The 15,648-nt window shown below is 55.2% G+C and overlaps 1 protein-coding gene across 1 annotated transcript in view; it reads right to left on the bottom strand.

Moving 5' to 3' along the window:
- CDH23 (cadherin related 23) overlaps positions 1 to 15,648 on the bottom strand; it is a 389,598-nt gene that overhangs the window by 147,235 nt on the left and 226,715 nt on the right. Inside the window, exons 12-13 of the mRNA XM_081074073.1 lie at positions 8,611 to 8,760; positions 7,987 to 8,145 (exon numbers count right to left, since the gene is read on the bottom strand). Of these exons, the coding sequence (XP_080930199.1) occupies positions 7,987 to 8,145; positions 8,611 to 8,760 (309 nt within the window). The remainder of the gene's footprint in view (positions 1 to 7,986; positions 8,146 to 8,610; positions 8,761 to 15,648) is intronic.

Here is a 15,648-nt window from a genome sequence, read left to right as displayed (position 1 = left end):
GGCCCACCTGGCAGGCAGGTGGAGATGAGCTGGATGGACATGAGCCTGGGGAGGAGACTGCTGAAGCAGGTGATATCAGGCCTAAGCATGAGTTGGGAGAGGAGGGTATGGCAGAGGGAAGGCTCTAGAATCTTCCATCCCTCCCCCTCCATTGCCACCTGTGTGGTTGGAGCTAGCATTTTTCACCTGGTCTCCCAGCTTGTACCCTATCTCCCCCTGCCCCCGTCCCCCACCCCGGCATTCATCACACAGCGGTTACAGGGATCAATCAAGTCTCTCTTCAGCTCAGTCACCTCTGATGCCAGTCACCTCTCCCCCCTCTGCACATCCACCTACACCCCCAGGCTCTTGTCTGGATGTCTTTCACCTGCAGCTCCCTCAGCCTGAGGCAGCCTTTCCTGGATTCCCTGCATCCTCCCCCGTCCGGCCCCAAGCTTCCCTCGGGGCACTATCTAATGTCACCTTCTGTGAGAAGCCTGCCTGCCTTGACCACTTGAGAGGACATGGTAACAATGCCACCCTTGGCACTCCCCACGCTGTCTGGCTATATTTTTCCCCATGGCACGTATCCCCTTCTGACATGCTCTGTATTTCCTTGTTGGTTGTCTGTCCCCTGCCCCTGGAATGTGCAGGGCTGTTTGTCTGTTTAGTTCACCACCATCATTCCACGCCCTTGATAAGTAGTCATGGAATGAAGGAGTATAATAGTTGCATCGGGGGAGCCCAGAGAATGCAGAGTCCTGTTCTGGGAAGGGCAATGGGGAAGGCTTCTGCAGGAGACACGGGGCTTACAGAGGGCCCTGGGCCAGGGGCAGCTAAGGAAGCGGGGTCAGCTCCTGCTCACCTGTCTGCAGAGCCAAGCTGAGGGGCTGGCTGCACTTTAGACTTGACTTTGCAGTCACGTGCCCTGATTAGGACGAGGAGGCCCAGAGGATCCTGGAATCTGGTGGCCCCTGTACCTCCCACGCCCCTGCCTTTGTTCCTGGGCTGAGGTCTGCAGCCCCAGACCCTGCCCGACCTAGAATGGGCCCTCAGAAGGCATCCGGTCTAGCGTCTCATGGATACTGTAAACCCCAGGAGTCAAACTTACTCTGTGCCACACATCTCAGAGATGGCGACACCGAGAAAGAGAAAACCTGCCTTCGGGAAGTTTCCAGTGTAGTGGGGAGGAAAAGACAGTAGCCATGAAATCCCTAACGTGAGTGGTGAGAGCAGCCAGGGAATCATGGTGCAGGGCATGCAGGGAGCAGGGCGAGGCGGGTATATGCCCATCACCAGGGGGGAGGGCTTCTTATGGGAAGGCTGCCAACTGCACTGGCCCTTAGGGTTAGATAGGAGGGAGGGAGAGAGGTGGGGAGTAGCGTGAGCAAATGCAGCGGGTGTGCAGGGAGCGGGGAAACCTGGTCGGTCAGGAGAGAGAAGGGGTATGAGGAGTGTAGTGGGGCAGAGGGCTGCAAAGCTCTCAGGGCTGGGGCATGGAGCTTGAATGCCAACCCAGGCCTAGGCACTGGAACTTTCCTGGCCAGGGGGTGCCTGGGGGCAACAGGGATTACGCTTCTCCCTCCCTTCCTACCACTATTCATGGAGAGCTCTCACCGGGCTGAAAATGGGATTCGAAGGGTTCCCCACTTCCGCTCTTCTGCTTTTTGTACAATCTTCAGGAAGAGAAGCGGGAACGTGCTCTCTCCCAGCACCATGCTCGCATGTGACATCTCAATAAAGGGTAGTACACTGGAATGAGCTCTGAGTGGTTGCAAAACACCTACATTTGTGTCAATTCTTTGACCTTCTTCCCGTTGAGAGTTGGGGGAACGTCTATATCCCTTCTCCCTGGATCTGAACTTGCCTTACTGACTCACTCTAACAAACACAGTTCACCGGAAATGATGTATGACCTCAAGGCGGGGTCAGAAGAGGCCGCGCAGCTTCTCCCTGGTTCTCTTGGGACACTGGCTCCCCAGAGGCCTCTTCTGAAGTACTGCTGCTCAGAACCCCGTGCCTGAGATGCCCATGCCACGTGGAGAGGCCACGTGTAGGTGCTCAGGTGACAGTCAAGCTGAGCTAGTCCTTCAGCGGGACCAGTCTAGGCACCAGAATAGGAGCGAGAAGTTTCCAGCTGTTGGAGTCACTCCCAGATTTTGAGGAGCAGAGAAGAGCCATCCGCAATTCCTGACCCACTGAATCCATGAACATAAGAAAACAGCTGTTGCTTTGTGCAGTGCAGATTGGGGGGGGTTTCTTATGTAGCAATAGTCATGGAAACAAGCTCTGTGGCCCTTTGCTCAGAGTGTGGCACAAAGCAAGTGTTTACTGGGTGAGTGCTGACTAAATGTGAGGTGGACTCAGAGCCTCACGGAGTCAGAGCCCAATCGCCTTACTTTATGAGGACACTGGGGACCCAGAGGCTTACTGACTTGCCCAGGTTACACGGCTGCCCCGGGGCAGGGCCACGGCTCTGAGCGCGGGGGCCCCACTCTGTGAAGTCTCAGCCAGGAGGTTCAGCATAACTTTCTGACATTTTCTGAGTGAGTTCCTGGCCAGGCTTAGTGCTGTGTGCCTTCATGAACTGTTCCACTCACTTCTCACAACAACCCTCCCAGATAGGATCCTGTCAGGTCGCAGAGGAGGAAACAGGCTCGGTGGCCTGTCAAGGGCCCCGCTTGGCAGAGCTGGGCTTGGACACAGGCTGACCGTGTCGAGGGCAGCCAGATCAGGGCCCTTTAAGGCTCATGATAATAAAAACCACTCCTTCAGTCTGTCAGCCCTTAATTATCTACATACACGGCACCACAATGGAGTCTCCCAACAATCTAGCCACGTGGGCTGGCCAGGTACTACTTTTCCCTCTTCATGGGAAGAAAAACAAGTCCCAGAGGGATGGCCCTGACCAAGACAAACCCAGCCTCCCAAGGACAGGCTGGGAAGAGGGGCAGGAAGGGGAGGGAGGCGCTGTGCCTTTCGGCTCCCACAAGGCCATTCACTCTGTCTGTCTGAGGCAGATGGTGGGTCCTCTACCTCTGAGCTGAGCAAACCACGAGCTGGTGGTCTGGGGGCCCCATACCTGCCCAGTCAGGGCTCTTATGTGCCTCTCCTTCTTCCTTTGATTTCTCTGCCTGGAGAATAATCCTGTCTCATCTGACAGTCCAATCATCTGCCCATTCCTGCTGTGTCCTACCTGCCTGGAGCAGGGAGAGAAAGCCTTGGGGTGCAGTAAGACTGCCCCAGGAGTAACCTCTCTCCTCAGCATCCCTGTCTCGGTGCCCTGAGGACACAGAATAAATCTGGGGACATGAGCTCTATACTGCAGAAGGCCAGGCTGGCTCCTTGCACATCCCAGGTACAACCTCTGCCAGTTGTTTCCTAAATGCCTGCCATGGGCTACCAGGATGGAATAGGTGAGAGAATGTGGACGGTTTGACACAGGACTTCTCCACTATCTGAATAGCAACCCAGTGGTTATGTTTGGGGTAGGTGGCAATTCAGGAAGAAGAGAGACAATTGAGCCCCATCTGCTTCAAAGCAGCAGGACTCTACTTCCCTGCACAGCACATCCTCCTCACTGCATTCCAGCCACAGGGCCTTTGCACATGCTAGTCCCTGTTTCTCCAATGTGCTGCCCTTCCTTTGCTCCCCTGTTAATGCCTAGGTAATTGCCACTTCCTCAGGGAAGCCTTCTCTGACTCCAGTCAAGGTCAGGTGCCCTGTTATAGGTGCTCATAGCTCCCTGATCTCTCCATCGTAGCAAGTAATAATACTCAAAGATTCATTTTTTTAGTATGAACATCAGGCTTTCTCAGGAAGACTGTAAACTTCATGAGGGCAAGACTCACATCACCGTTGTGTCTTCAGGGCCACATGCCTGACACATGTTAGGTACTCAAATAAATTGTTGAATAAATGAGTGGTTCAATTGCTCTTCTACTGTCCCACAGCACCTACAAAAACCCTGCTAGACCCCAGGTACCAATTGGTCAGGCTGTGAGGCTGCCCCAAGCCCAGCAGAATCCCAGGAAGATACCCCATGGTCTTCCCACCTGACTGCTGTTGTCAGGTCAGAAGGCAGGATTGGAAGGTGAGAATCAGAGCAGCCTGGGGCTATGAGAGGGGAACAAACCACACAACCTAGAGGATGGGGGGCCACCCACATCATGTAGGAACCCGCACGCACACAAATGTGTGTGTTATATACACACACCCGAGTGCATGAAGTTGCCTGCATAGGTACGCACCCAGGCATAATAGCATGCCTGGTGCGTGTGTGCACACAGCCCCCACAAACGCCTCACACGTCCCCCCCCCACACATATGTGGGTGCACGCGTCCCTGCACATCTCTCCCCAGGTGTGACACCCTCAGAGGACCAGCTCCCACTGACATTCGTCTTGCATTTCCCCTCCAACCAGGAAGCCGTTCCTAAGGAAGCCAACTCTGTGCTGCCTTAAGATTCCTGCTTCCCTGGGCAGTGCTCACATCTCCCAACCCGGTCTTCCCCTCAATGAAAAGTTGCTCACCTAGCTCTGAGCCGAGTGGTTTGGGACCCAGAGAGCTGGGAATTCACCTGATGGTGCCAGAGGTTCTTGAGGGTCCAGACGCCACCCGGGGCCACACTGCCTGCAGCGGCCCTGTTGCCTGTCCACCAGCATCCTGCAGGGAGCCCTTTGTAGGTCCTCTCTTTACCCTCAGCTCTGAACAGTCCTGAAAAGTCAAGCTCAAGGGTCCAATGCAGAGCCTTCCGGACGGGCAGCCTAGTGGTTAGAGTCTGTGGCTTGGGCTGAGGCAGTCTTTTCGTGAAATCCAGTTCAGCCCTGGGGCCCTGAGCAAGTTACTTAACCTCCTTACACCTCAGTTTCCCCACCTGTACAATGAGGATAATACATGTCGAACGCATGGCTTACAGCCAGGCCTCAGTAATGACAGCTGTTGAAATGATTATTATGGCAGCAGTAGCAGGTCCTCAGGGGTCCTCTCAGCTACCCCACTGCCTCGGGGCGTGACTGCCCCGAGCACTAGGTCTAGAATGAACCGCAGACACGTTTTAATCCATCTTGTTCATTTTACAGACGAGGCGCCGCGAAGGGACGCAGTTTCTGCCCCAGTCATCCAAGCAGTCGGCGCTCAAGGTCAAGCCTTTGAACGACAGACCCCCACTCTTTTCTCTCCACCAGTGGAAACTCATTGTGTTGTCACTGGGGGCTGTAAGGGCCTCCAAACCAGGGAGCAGGGAGGTGAGAAGGTCCAGCCCTTCCACCCCAGCTGGACACCCAGGCGGGAGGTGACAGCCCCTTCCGATTCCAGTTCCCTACCCCACTGTGCAACTGCTGCCTTCCCCCAGAACAGGCGATGAGTCACAGACACGGGGCCATGCCAGGGTGGGGGCTGGGGAGGCCCCTCACAGCAGATTCTGCCCCATCCTCCAGTGCAAATTAAAACATTTTCACTTTCTTCATAATTTTTTTCTGACACAACTGACCATGAAACATTTTAATAACATCCCAGGAAAGGTCAGGGAGAAGGAATTTCACAGTCCCTGAACAGGCAGCTATAACTTCAGCCCCTCCTGCTGCAAAGGGGGTGAAGAGATGGGGCTGACCTAGGTCTAAGTAGAGAACAGCAGGGTGGGGAGGGCAGGGCAGGGGGGTGGGGGTGAGGGGTGTGGCCACGAAACTCACTACCTGCTAGGAGCTCTGGAAGCACCTTGGGGAGATGGGGACAGGATGATGCATGCAGGTCACACCCGTTGTTCATATATCTTGACAGCAGCCTTGAAGGCGGGGGGTATTGCTCATGCCCATTTTGCAGATGAGGAAATAAAGGCTTTTAGAGGTGACATGACTAGACCAGCACACAGCAGAGGCAGGGAGACCAGGACCCACGCAGTTGCACTTTAGGTCCTGAGTAACTTCAGGAGCATAACCTTCTGCCCGAGTTGGTCATTGGGTGAAACAGCACCCTTGTGTCTGCACAATTTCACAAACCCTGGAGCTGGGGGGTTGACAAGGAGGTGGGCAAAGCTTAAACAGACAGACTTAGGATCTGAAGTCTGGCCAGATGAGCCACCCTGGACAGAGATCCTCAGGCAGCCAGAGGAGGCTGAACGTATCTGCTAAGCATCCCAAGGGGGCCTGGGAGAGGAGTGGAGAAGGCGTCCTGGGCACCGGGCGCGCGTCCACACAGGCCAAGGAACTGCTCCAGCGCTTGAAGAAACCCGTGTGAGGACCGACTTTCCAGTGTCTACCCAGACAGGACCGAGCCTGACACATCATGCCTGGCATCAGCAACTGGCCACCAGCCAGGAGGTATGCCTTCCCACACACCCCACTCCTGCTCCACAGGCTCTCTCAGTCCTTCCCGAGGGCCACGGGAACTTGGGACGGCAAAGTGACACCCTCCATCCCCAGCATGAATGCCAGGAAGGACACCCTGGACCCCCACCAAGCCTGGACCTGACACCCAAACTCTTTGTCATGTGGTCCCGGGCCTGTGGGGGTGGGGCCTCCTCCCCCTCTGAGATCCCTGAGGCACAGGCTGCTTGGGTGTCCTTCACCCTGTCATTCAAAGGTGGCTGGGAGAGGGGGGGCTGAAGACACTTTCTTTGGATGCAGAAGGCCCAGCCTCTAGGGGCTGCAGGAGGGTCCACGGGGCCTCACACACCAGGTGACTGATTGCAGGGAGCACCTTGTGAAAGCCGGCAGAGCCACAGGCTGGGAAAGAAGCGGGAAGAAAGCAGCCGAAGCTAATGTTTACGTCTGATGTGACCTGCCTAGCTACACATCTGTTTGAAAAATTTACAACTGTCAGATGGGAAAGGCCTGGGGGCTCAATACAATTTCATACCATCTGTCTGCAGAGTAAACACACTTTGGAACAAGGGCCTGGGATCAGTAGGTAATGTGTCTGCTTGACGTGAGAATGGAGCACAATTCAGAAGCGAGGACTCTGGGACCCTCAGAGTGGGCAGGGAGGGGCAGCAGTGAGTTAAACTCCATAACGTTTATTTGAGCACCTACTATGGGCAGGTCCCGAGCTTGTGTAACACACATCCATCACTTTGATCTGGTCGGCAACCAACCCTCTTTCTTCTTATAACGGAACCCCCTTGGAAACAGCCCCCTTCCCATTTGCAGCCCATATAATTTGGATGGGGCTTAGCCCAACCACTGGCTCCACTATGGGGCGTAGGACTAATCTCTGGAATGTCAGAATCAGGATGACTGGCTCCAGGATGGCCCAACAAACGGGGTCAATGAGAATCAGCTCTGGAGCTTTTGCTAGAACTACTGAAAAAGAATTTTTTCCCCCACTAGGATTGATAAATTGGTAAGAAGTAAGCTAGGAGGGGTGGTGACCCTCTCTGCCAATGTAAAAAAATGCAGAGCCCAGTGCTGAAGTCAAATTCCTGCTCAGTTGAGTGCCTAGATGCAATCATGCCTGAAATCACTTATACTTCTGAGTTACATGAGCCAATCCTTTTTTTTTTTTTTGCGTGAAACACGAGTTTCTTTCCCTTGCAACCAAGAATACTGACTGATACAAATGGACACTCGGAGGGGTCCCTTGTCAATGTCCAAGCCTAGGACAGCTGGAGATGCCGAGTGCCCATCACTAGCCCCTTCTGCCCTGGTACCGGTGCTAAGACAGGGAGGCCCCCCTCCTCAGAGATTGCTGTCTCCTGTCCCCATCAGAGAACACTTGCAGGGCTCCTGGCCTCCTACGTGCGCTCCCTCCCATGGACAAGGCAGAAAACCGAAGTGTCCTTGGTCTAACCTCATCTTCCCTCAGGTTGGCCCCTTTTCCACGTTGCTGCCCTGGCCAAGGGAGCCCCATCGATAGGAGTCCAGATGCTTTCGTATACCAACACCACTGCCTCTGGGGGGTGGGGAACACCCCCTTTCCTGCCTGCCCAGATTCCTTGAGCAAAGTCCGTCTGGCTGCCTCCCCATGCTGAGCCCCAGAGCTCAGTGGTGCTGCAGAAAGGTGGGGACTCACCAGGACTGTCAGCACAGAGGTCCCCACAGTGACATTCTCGTACAGGCTGACGTTGTACAGAGGCTGGCTGAAGATGGGCCGGTTGTCATTCTCATTGATGAGGGTGATCTTCACCTTGGCATAGCCCACGTGGTCAGGCACACTCTCGTTGGCAAAGAGCTGGGTGTGCAGAGCAAAGTCTGGGTGAGTTCCCACATGCTCCCGGAACCCCTGTCCCCGTAAGTCCCTCTGTGGCCTGTGCTGGTCTCAACCCAGAGCACCTGTCCAAATCACTGCCCATCCCAGGTGTCTGCTACTGCGAGTCCCTCCATCATTGCTCCTAGGGGTAGGGTGGCCACTGATTCTGCTGGGAGGGAGGGAGGGCTGCTGGTGTTGGGTTGACAAGGGAAGGGCAGGAGAAGCCCTGATGGGTTTCTGAGGCTGTGACGGTGCCTGCTAAAATTTCACTCAATTCCGGGACATTCCCTTGTCCTCCAGCCCAGCCCCTGCCATGGCTCAGTGGGCTTCTCTGAGTCAGACCCACAGGAAAGAGTGGGGAGAGGTGACAGAGGGGATTTAATAGGACTAGTCATCCCTGCCGAAACACCCCCAACCCAGCCAAGGAGACAGTGAATGGGGCCTTACGTCAAAGTCGTAGCGGTCCACGGTCTCGTAGTCCAGCGGGATGGCCACCCGGATGCGAATGTCCGCTTTCCCTTGGACGGAGGTGGGGGAGATGATGAAGTGGTGGGAGTTGTTCCCCACCAGGTACACCTCAAACATGCTGTTCAGGCCCTGGGTCAAGCATGGAGGAGAAAGCAGTCAGAAGGGGTGCAGGAGGCCAAGGCCCAGGGTGATCTGGTGGCGCAGGGCTGCTTTGGTGTTGCAGGGAGATGAGGTGCAGGGGCCTCCGCAGGGCTGGCCCGGCCCCCGCCCCCAGTGGCCCCGGCCTCTGCTGGGTGATGCTGGCGCAGCTCCCTGGCCACCCTCCTGCCCACGTCCAGGCCCTCTGGGAATCTCCTCCAGTCTTTTTGCCTCTGTCATCCCATTGGATGCCCACGACGCCCCTTGTAGGTGGTTTGGTTTGTTTCCCATCTCTTGTTCCCTTACTCTGTCCCAGTGACCCCAGGTGGGAAGTAAGACCCAGCTGGCAGAGAGGAGAGATCAGAAGGGAGTGGAGAGAAGAACTCAGTGTCTACAGTAGGCCTGGACAACAGAGGGCACAAGGGACAGAGCAGGACATTCTTCTCCATTCTCCCTTTGGAACGAGTCAACCAGGGAGAAAGCATCTTGCTTACATGGAGAATGGGAATAATTCCACTGGCAGGGTGACAAAGTGAAGCCCCGTGTCTCCCGCACCGTGGCCAGCCCATGGTAGCTGGGGGACACTGGATTCATGCCAGCCAGAGCTGCCACCCTTTACAGGCTCTGTCCATAGTTTCAGGTGTGTGTGTGGGGTGGAGGGGAGCTCACTGTAGGCCAGGTGTTTCTTTCTGATCATCCTCACAGAGCCCTCAGATGCTGCCCGCTTGTCCCCACACAAAGTGTGTGACGTCTCCATGCTAGCCAAGTCCCTAGATTAGGGGGAGCTCCCGATGAAGGTGGGAGACAAGGCCAGAGGCTGGCCTGCTTGGAAAGTGATTCAACCTCTTCAATCTCCTGCACAAAAAGGGGAGATTACTCCCAAATAAGCCCCTCCCACATAGACAGGTGGCCTATGGTTTGTAACCACCCAGTCAAGAGCCTCTCCTGAGCCCCATCGCAGATGCCCAGCAGGTCACTGACCTGGGCTCTCGGTGTTCTTCTGCTGTCCTGCATTACCCACCCCTGGCCCAGTGCCCAGCGCAGCCCATCTGTGCTCATGTTTCTGTGGAACTGGGGGCTGGCAAGAAAAGTATGCCTCTCTTCTCGGGTTGCCCAGGGATATTGAGGGTCTCCCTTCTGGAACCTGTTCCTGCTGAGAGGGGGGCAGCCAAGTAATCCGGAAGCCTGGGAATGATGCCCAGGAGTTCAGCAAAGCCTGAGATGTCACAAGATTCTTACGCCCCTGAAGCGATCTCACAGGCTCTCAAATACATTTGTGGAATGAATGCATGCTAACATTTACCCATCGGTCTCTTGAGTTTTTTCCATTTACAACTACGAATAGCAAAACAAGGGCACTTCCTATATTGAGCCTTTTCTTAGAGCCTAGAAGCAGGCCCATGCCTTGTCACTCATTCAGCAGGTTTGAATGGGAGCCTCTCCTGCCAACTTTGGTGTCCAGGCAAGCAGATGGGTGTCCAGAGCCCCCAGCACAGAGCGGCTCCCACAGAGAGTGTAGGCGACGCTCCTCTGGCCTGTTAGGCTGTGCAGTTTCCAGTTCTCCCTGGCGTGGAATCCATCCGTCAGATGGAGGGGATCAATTAAATGCCCGAAGGGGCACTAATAGCCAAAGCTGACGGAGTGTGACAGCTCTGAGCAGGTGACACCAACACCTCTCCCTCCCCTGGACCCAGGCCCTTCCACCACCAGACCCAGAGGCCCGAGAGGATAGGGGCAGGCTGAGCTGTGCCCAGGCAGGTGAAGCAACACCCCCTGTGAAGCCCCCTCTCTGCTGTCCCAGCCCTTCCGAGGCTCACTTACCAAGTTCTACCAGTGGGAGTCGGTCAGTCAAAGGATATGGAGACAGAGAAGGAGCCGGAGAGGTATGGAGAGGAGGAAGGAACCAAAGAGAAAAGATGGTGAGATCCAAGGTCAGGGTAAGGAAGAAGGGCCAAGATGGACCCCAGGGGCACACGTTGGTTCAGGGGAACAGCCCCTTATGTCTTCGATGGGCCACAGCCCCTGGGGGTGCCAGGGAGGGGGTATGTGTCTGCACACAGGTGCTGGGGAGGTCTGTGCAGGCCCCATACCCAGAGAAGGGGGAGACACACAGAGGAAGAGGTCCAAGGGCATAAAGGGGGAGGTGGGTTCGGGGCTCCTGTCTCCCTGCACTCACTTGGTCCTCACCCAGAAGGGATGGGTAGGGGCATGGGGGAGGCTGAGAGACGAAGGGCCACGTCCCTGTGTCCTATTCCCAGGAGCCTGAACAAAACCCCTGCAAGAAATGACCTCAAGCATTGTCATGTTTTAATTTTCCTAATAGAAAATATCAAAGACATGATAAACATAGACCTAGAAAACATTCACATAATTCAAAAGTGTAAAGGGCGCACAACCATCTGCCCATTGTCCCTGCCTCTCGAGGACCTTCCCAGAGGAAACCACCCATGTAAGAGCCTCTCGTATTTATGCCTTTCCTCTTTGGCACAAACAGCAGCACGCTATGCACACTGCTCTGGGTTGGAGTTTTCACTTAAAGCTATCGTGTTTCCCCCAAAGTAAGACGTAGCCAGACAATCAGTTCTAATGTGTCTTTTGGAGTGAAAATTAATATAAGACCTGGTCTTATTTTACTATAAGACTGGGTCTATAATATAATATAATATTATATAATAAAATATAATATAATGTAATGTAAGACCGGATCTTATATTAATTTTTGCTCCAAAAGATGCCTTAGAACTGATTGTCCGGCTAGGTCTTATTTTCGGGGAAACGGTATGTCTTGGAGATTGTTGCAGAACTATACAAATAGATGATGGCATTAAGACAATAACCACACGGCACACAATTACTGGGCACCATTGTTTGCCAGGCACTGTTCAGAGTAATCGCAGAATAATGCTCTGTGGTTACTGGGGAGTGTCAGGAGCCCCGTGAGGCCACAGACCATGCCTTGGGCAGCGTAAACCCACGCCAGAGCAGGTGCTCAGGACGTGATAGGGCTTCAGCAGCTTTTGGTCACCCATTACTCTGTGCACCCTCTTCCCACACCTCTTCCCATAGGGTGGAGATAAAAGAATGCTGGAGCTTGGAAATCCCCCCCACAGGAAATGGAGTTCAGAGAGGTTGAATGAGTCGCCCAAGGCCGCACAGGTGGCTGGTGACAGAGCGAGGATAAGGTCCCAGGCTGGGGTGCATTCCAGGCCAAAGGAAGTGGAGGAGGGCCTGCTATGGGGATCCCCCAACTGTAGTTCCCGTGCAATATGAGTTCCCAGAGCAAACAGATGGTAAGGCCGAGCACTGCAGGGCTGAATCTGAGAGGATGCCCGCGGGCGAGCCCAAGCGGCGGAGGTTGCCCTGAGAAGCGGACTTTGGAACTGGCTTCAGGAAGACAGGAGAGGAAATGGACTTGTGGAGAAGGGATGCCAGCTGGAGGAAGTGGCTTTAAGCACATTTTCTGTCCTTGGCATGTATGAGAATCACCTGGAGCCTTTGTTAAACAGGATTGCAGCCTTCCCCCAAGAATACCTGATTCAGTGAGTTTAGGCTGGGGCCTGTGAATTTGCATTTCTAACAAGTTCTAGGTGATGCCGATACTATCTGGTTGGTCTGAGACTGCCGTTTGAGAACCACGGGCCTAAGTAAAGGCGTGGAGCCAGGAAAAAATAATTAATGACCAGGCAGACAAGTGAGCTGATTTGCAAAGGGTCATGTAGGAAAGCTGGTGAGACTGGTGGGACGGTGGGAGGCTCTGCAGGGCCCGGAGTCCTCCCACTAGCACCACCTGAGGGCTTCGTCATTGTTTCCGTGAGCAACATAGAGCCACTCCATGCTCTGGACAGAGCAGAGGGACACTTGGGTCAAAGAGGAAGGGGAACGTGGCAGCTGTGTGTGGGTCACAGCAACGCAGCCCTTCTCACCTGGCTGTACATCAGCATTGCCAGTGCGACTCTAAAAAAACACAGATGCCGAGAGCCACTGTGGCAGAGCCTCCCGGGGGTGGCGCCCAGGCAGCTGCACCTTTTCTGACTCTCCCTAGGGCACCAGGTTGCACAGCCAAGGCTGGGAAGACATCAGACCCACAGGGATGCAGAGAGATCAGGGAGAAGCAGGACGGTTGTTCACCCAGCCACACATCAAAATCACCAGGGGAGTTTTACAATAGCCCAAGGCCGAGGCTGCACCCCAGACCAAGGAAATCAGATTTGCAGGGATTTCATAATGCCCTTCAGGTTATTCATTCTAATGTGCATCGGAAGATGAGAAGTACTAGGGTAGAGCCAGGGTGGTCCAAATGTGGACCAGCGGCATCAGCGTCACCCAGGAAATTGTTAGTAATGCAGATTTGGGGGCCAGGCCCAGATCTCCTGAATCGGAAACTCTAGGGGTGGGGCCCAGCATGGTTTTAGCAAGCTCTCCCCCTGTTCTGCTGCATGCTAATGTTTGAGAATCACCAGGACAGTGCTCAGCCAGGGAAGGAACAAGTCTGAGAACAGGGAAGAAAAACAATCAGGGAGATATGGTGGATGGGCAGCTGGAGAGAGAAAGCTGAATGAACACCTCACGGGGATGGGGGCTGTAGCTGTGACCACAATGCCCACGCAGAGAGTGGGGGGCCGAGGAGACGCCGGGAAGGTGTGCTGAGCTCAGGGTACATTTAGCATGTGTCCCTAGCCAGGAAGGGGCACAGGGTTTCCTGCCCCTGGGGCTTGCTGGCCCTTTCAGGCCAGGTCTCTGGGTCTCAACGGATGAGGTCTGCCCCCTTCTCCTTGATCTGCCCGCCACCAGCCCCCAGTGGCTGGAAGTTCCCTCAGGCCTGACACTAGAGTAGTCAGGGCCCCTCACAGGGCTGTCCTGAGACCCCCTGCCCCAGGGCCACCTTTTGGTTAAGTGTCCTCAAATGCTCAGCCTGCCGCTTTCGGAACCTGCCCAGAGGGCTGATTCCTGCTGGGACTAGGCTTGCGGCTACCAGACCCTTAGGATGGGTGGGTGTGATCTTCACCCAGTTCGCTAAGTTGGTGCAGGAGCCTCAGGTAACAACTGCTTCCACTTATCGAGCTCCGCTCCGTGTTCACACATCTTAACCAGAATCTTCACAACAGCCCAGTGACATTAGCATCAGGCCACCCCATTTATGAAGGAAACTGAGGCTAGAGAGGGAAACGTGTTCAAGCCGCGCAGCTGCCATGGAAGGAGGCGACCTCACACTGTTCTGACTCCTGTGGGGTCTCAGCCCTTGATCACCCTGCTCCCCTGGGCTCTCGAATGCCCCTCCCCCTACACAACCAGGCTCCAAACGCAGGCCGAGGAGAAGGCACTGGTGGACTCTCCCCCACTCTCCAAGTGGCAGGAACTAGGCCCTGCCTAGGAACAGGGAAAGCACCTCTGCCAAGGTCAGGAAGCCAGGCCAAGGTTAGGGAAGCCGGGGCTGGTGGAGGCTGCAGTCCTACTCCCGGTTCCTGGCTGGGCCTTCTCCCACCCTCACTCCGCCAGGCCCTGCAGGGCGCTGCTTGGTGGGGCAAGGAGGGAGGAAGGCAGGAGAGGCAGGAGGCCTCTCGGAGCTGTCGAGGGGCAATTTTGTTGGGAAGGGAGATAAAAAGGAACATCAAAAGGAGTCCCAGGGTGTATGGAGAGGAGCCTGGTGGATTAAATTCTCTTCCAGCTGGGAGAGGCGATAAGAAGGCTGATAGCTCCAGTCCTCCCCTCACCCGGTTGGGGAGCCAGCGGCTGCCTGTGGGCCTGCGAAGGCTTGGCTTTATTTATTTATTGGGAGGGGAAAGGACACTCTTCCCTCCCTCGGTCCCCACCCCATGCAGCAAGCATGCTTTGTTCCTGGTGACTGAAGTCTTGCCGTCCCCCATGGAGAGCCGCCTGCCAGCCCCTGTGTTATCAGCTGCTGCCAGAAGAGGCTGCAGCCCCTCATCTCCCCCAAACCTTGTCCCCTGCTGCTGGCAGTTAGAGGGCTGGCCTTGAGAGCAGTCATAGCTGGCCCTGCCCAGAAAGGACGTTCCTCGTCTTTCTGCAGTGACCATTTCAGTGGCTCTGTGAATGACCCAGTGTTGTGTTTCAACTATTTTATTGAAAGTTTATTATGCACTTGGCCCTCTACAAGCATCTGCTCACTGACCGCTCACACCAGTCCTGGGAGGGCGCAGGGTGGAATTACAGTAAGGACCGCCACACAGGGCACGTTCCCTCCTCTTACAGGTGCAAGCTCAGGTTGGTCCCTGTGGTGGGCTTGTATGGGGGTGGCCTAGGTTTTCTCCGAGACGGGCCTAACTTCCGAGTATGGCTTCTCTCAGTCATCACCTGCCGGCTCTGGACACCAGCACCTTCCTCTGCACAACCTGGTCCCCAGAGAGAGGAAGGCCTGCCCACCCCCCACACCTCCTGCCCTCGGCTCCTTCCCTGGACACGAGGTCTGAAGATGCGTCCTTCATCCCTTTGGCCCTTTCCTGGTCCTCCCCACCCCGAGGACCTCCCTGCTGATGGGGCACCAGTTCACCCTGTGGAGATGCTCGTCTCTCCCCACTTTTGGTCAGGCAAGTCGCTTAGTTGATAATTCAGTGGTTTGATGCAATGGGGAGAGTTGGATTCAGGGTCGGGGAATAGGCCCTTTGACTTCCTAGCTGTGTGACCTTGGGCGACTCACTTCCACTCCTGGAACCTCAGTTGCTTCATCTGTGAAGTGGGGAGAATAAGGCACACCCACAGGATTAGGAAGCAGTGTCGTCTCTTTGCTCCACCATGTTTTGGTGGATGACACCTGAGTTATGTGTTCTTACCTAAGGCTCCCCGAGGCAGGAGCCTTCTGTGCCCAAATGCTAGGGGACCCTCACCCCACCCTGTGAACTACGGATGTGCCTTGGAGGAGAC

Source organism: Rhinolophus hipposideros (genome assembly GCF_964194185.1).
Source record: "Rhinolophus hipposideros genome assembly, chromosome: 15".
Classification (NCBI taxonomy): Eukaryota; Metazoa; Chordata; class Mammalia; order Chiroptera; family Rhinolophidae; genus Rhinolophus; species Rhinolophus hipposideros.
The sequence above is the reverse complement of the archived record's forward strand: the minus strand, read 5'-3'. Positions and strand labels throughout refer to the sequence as shown.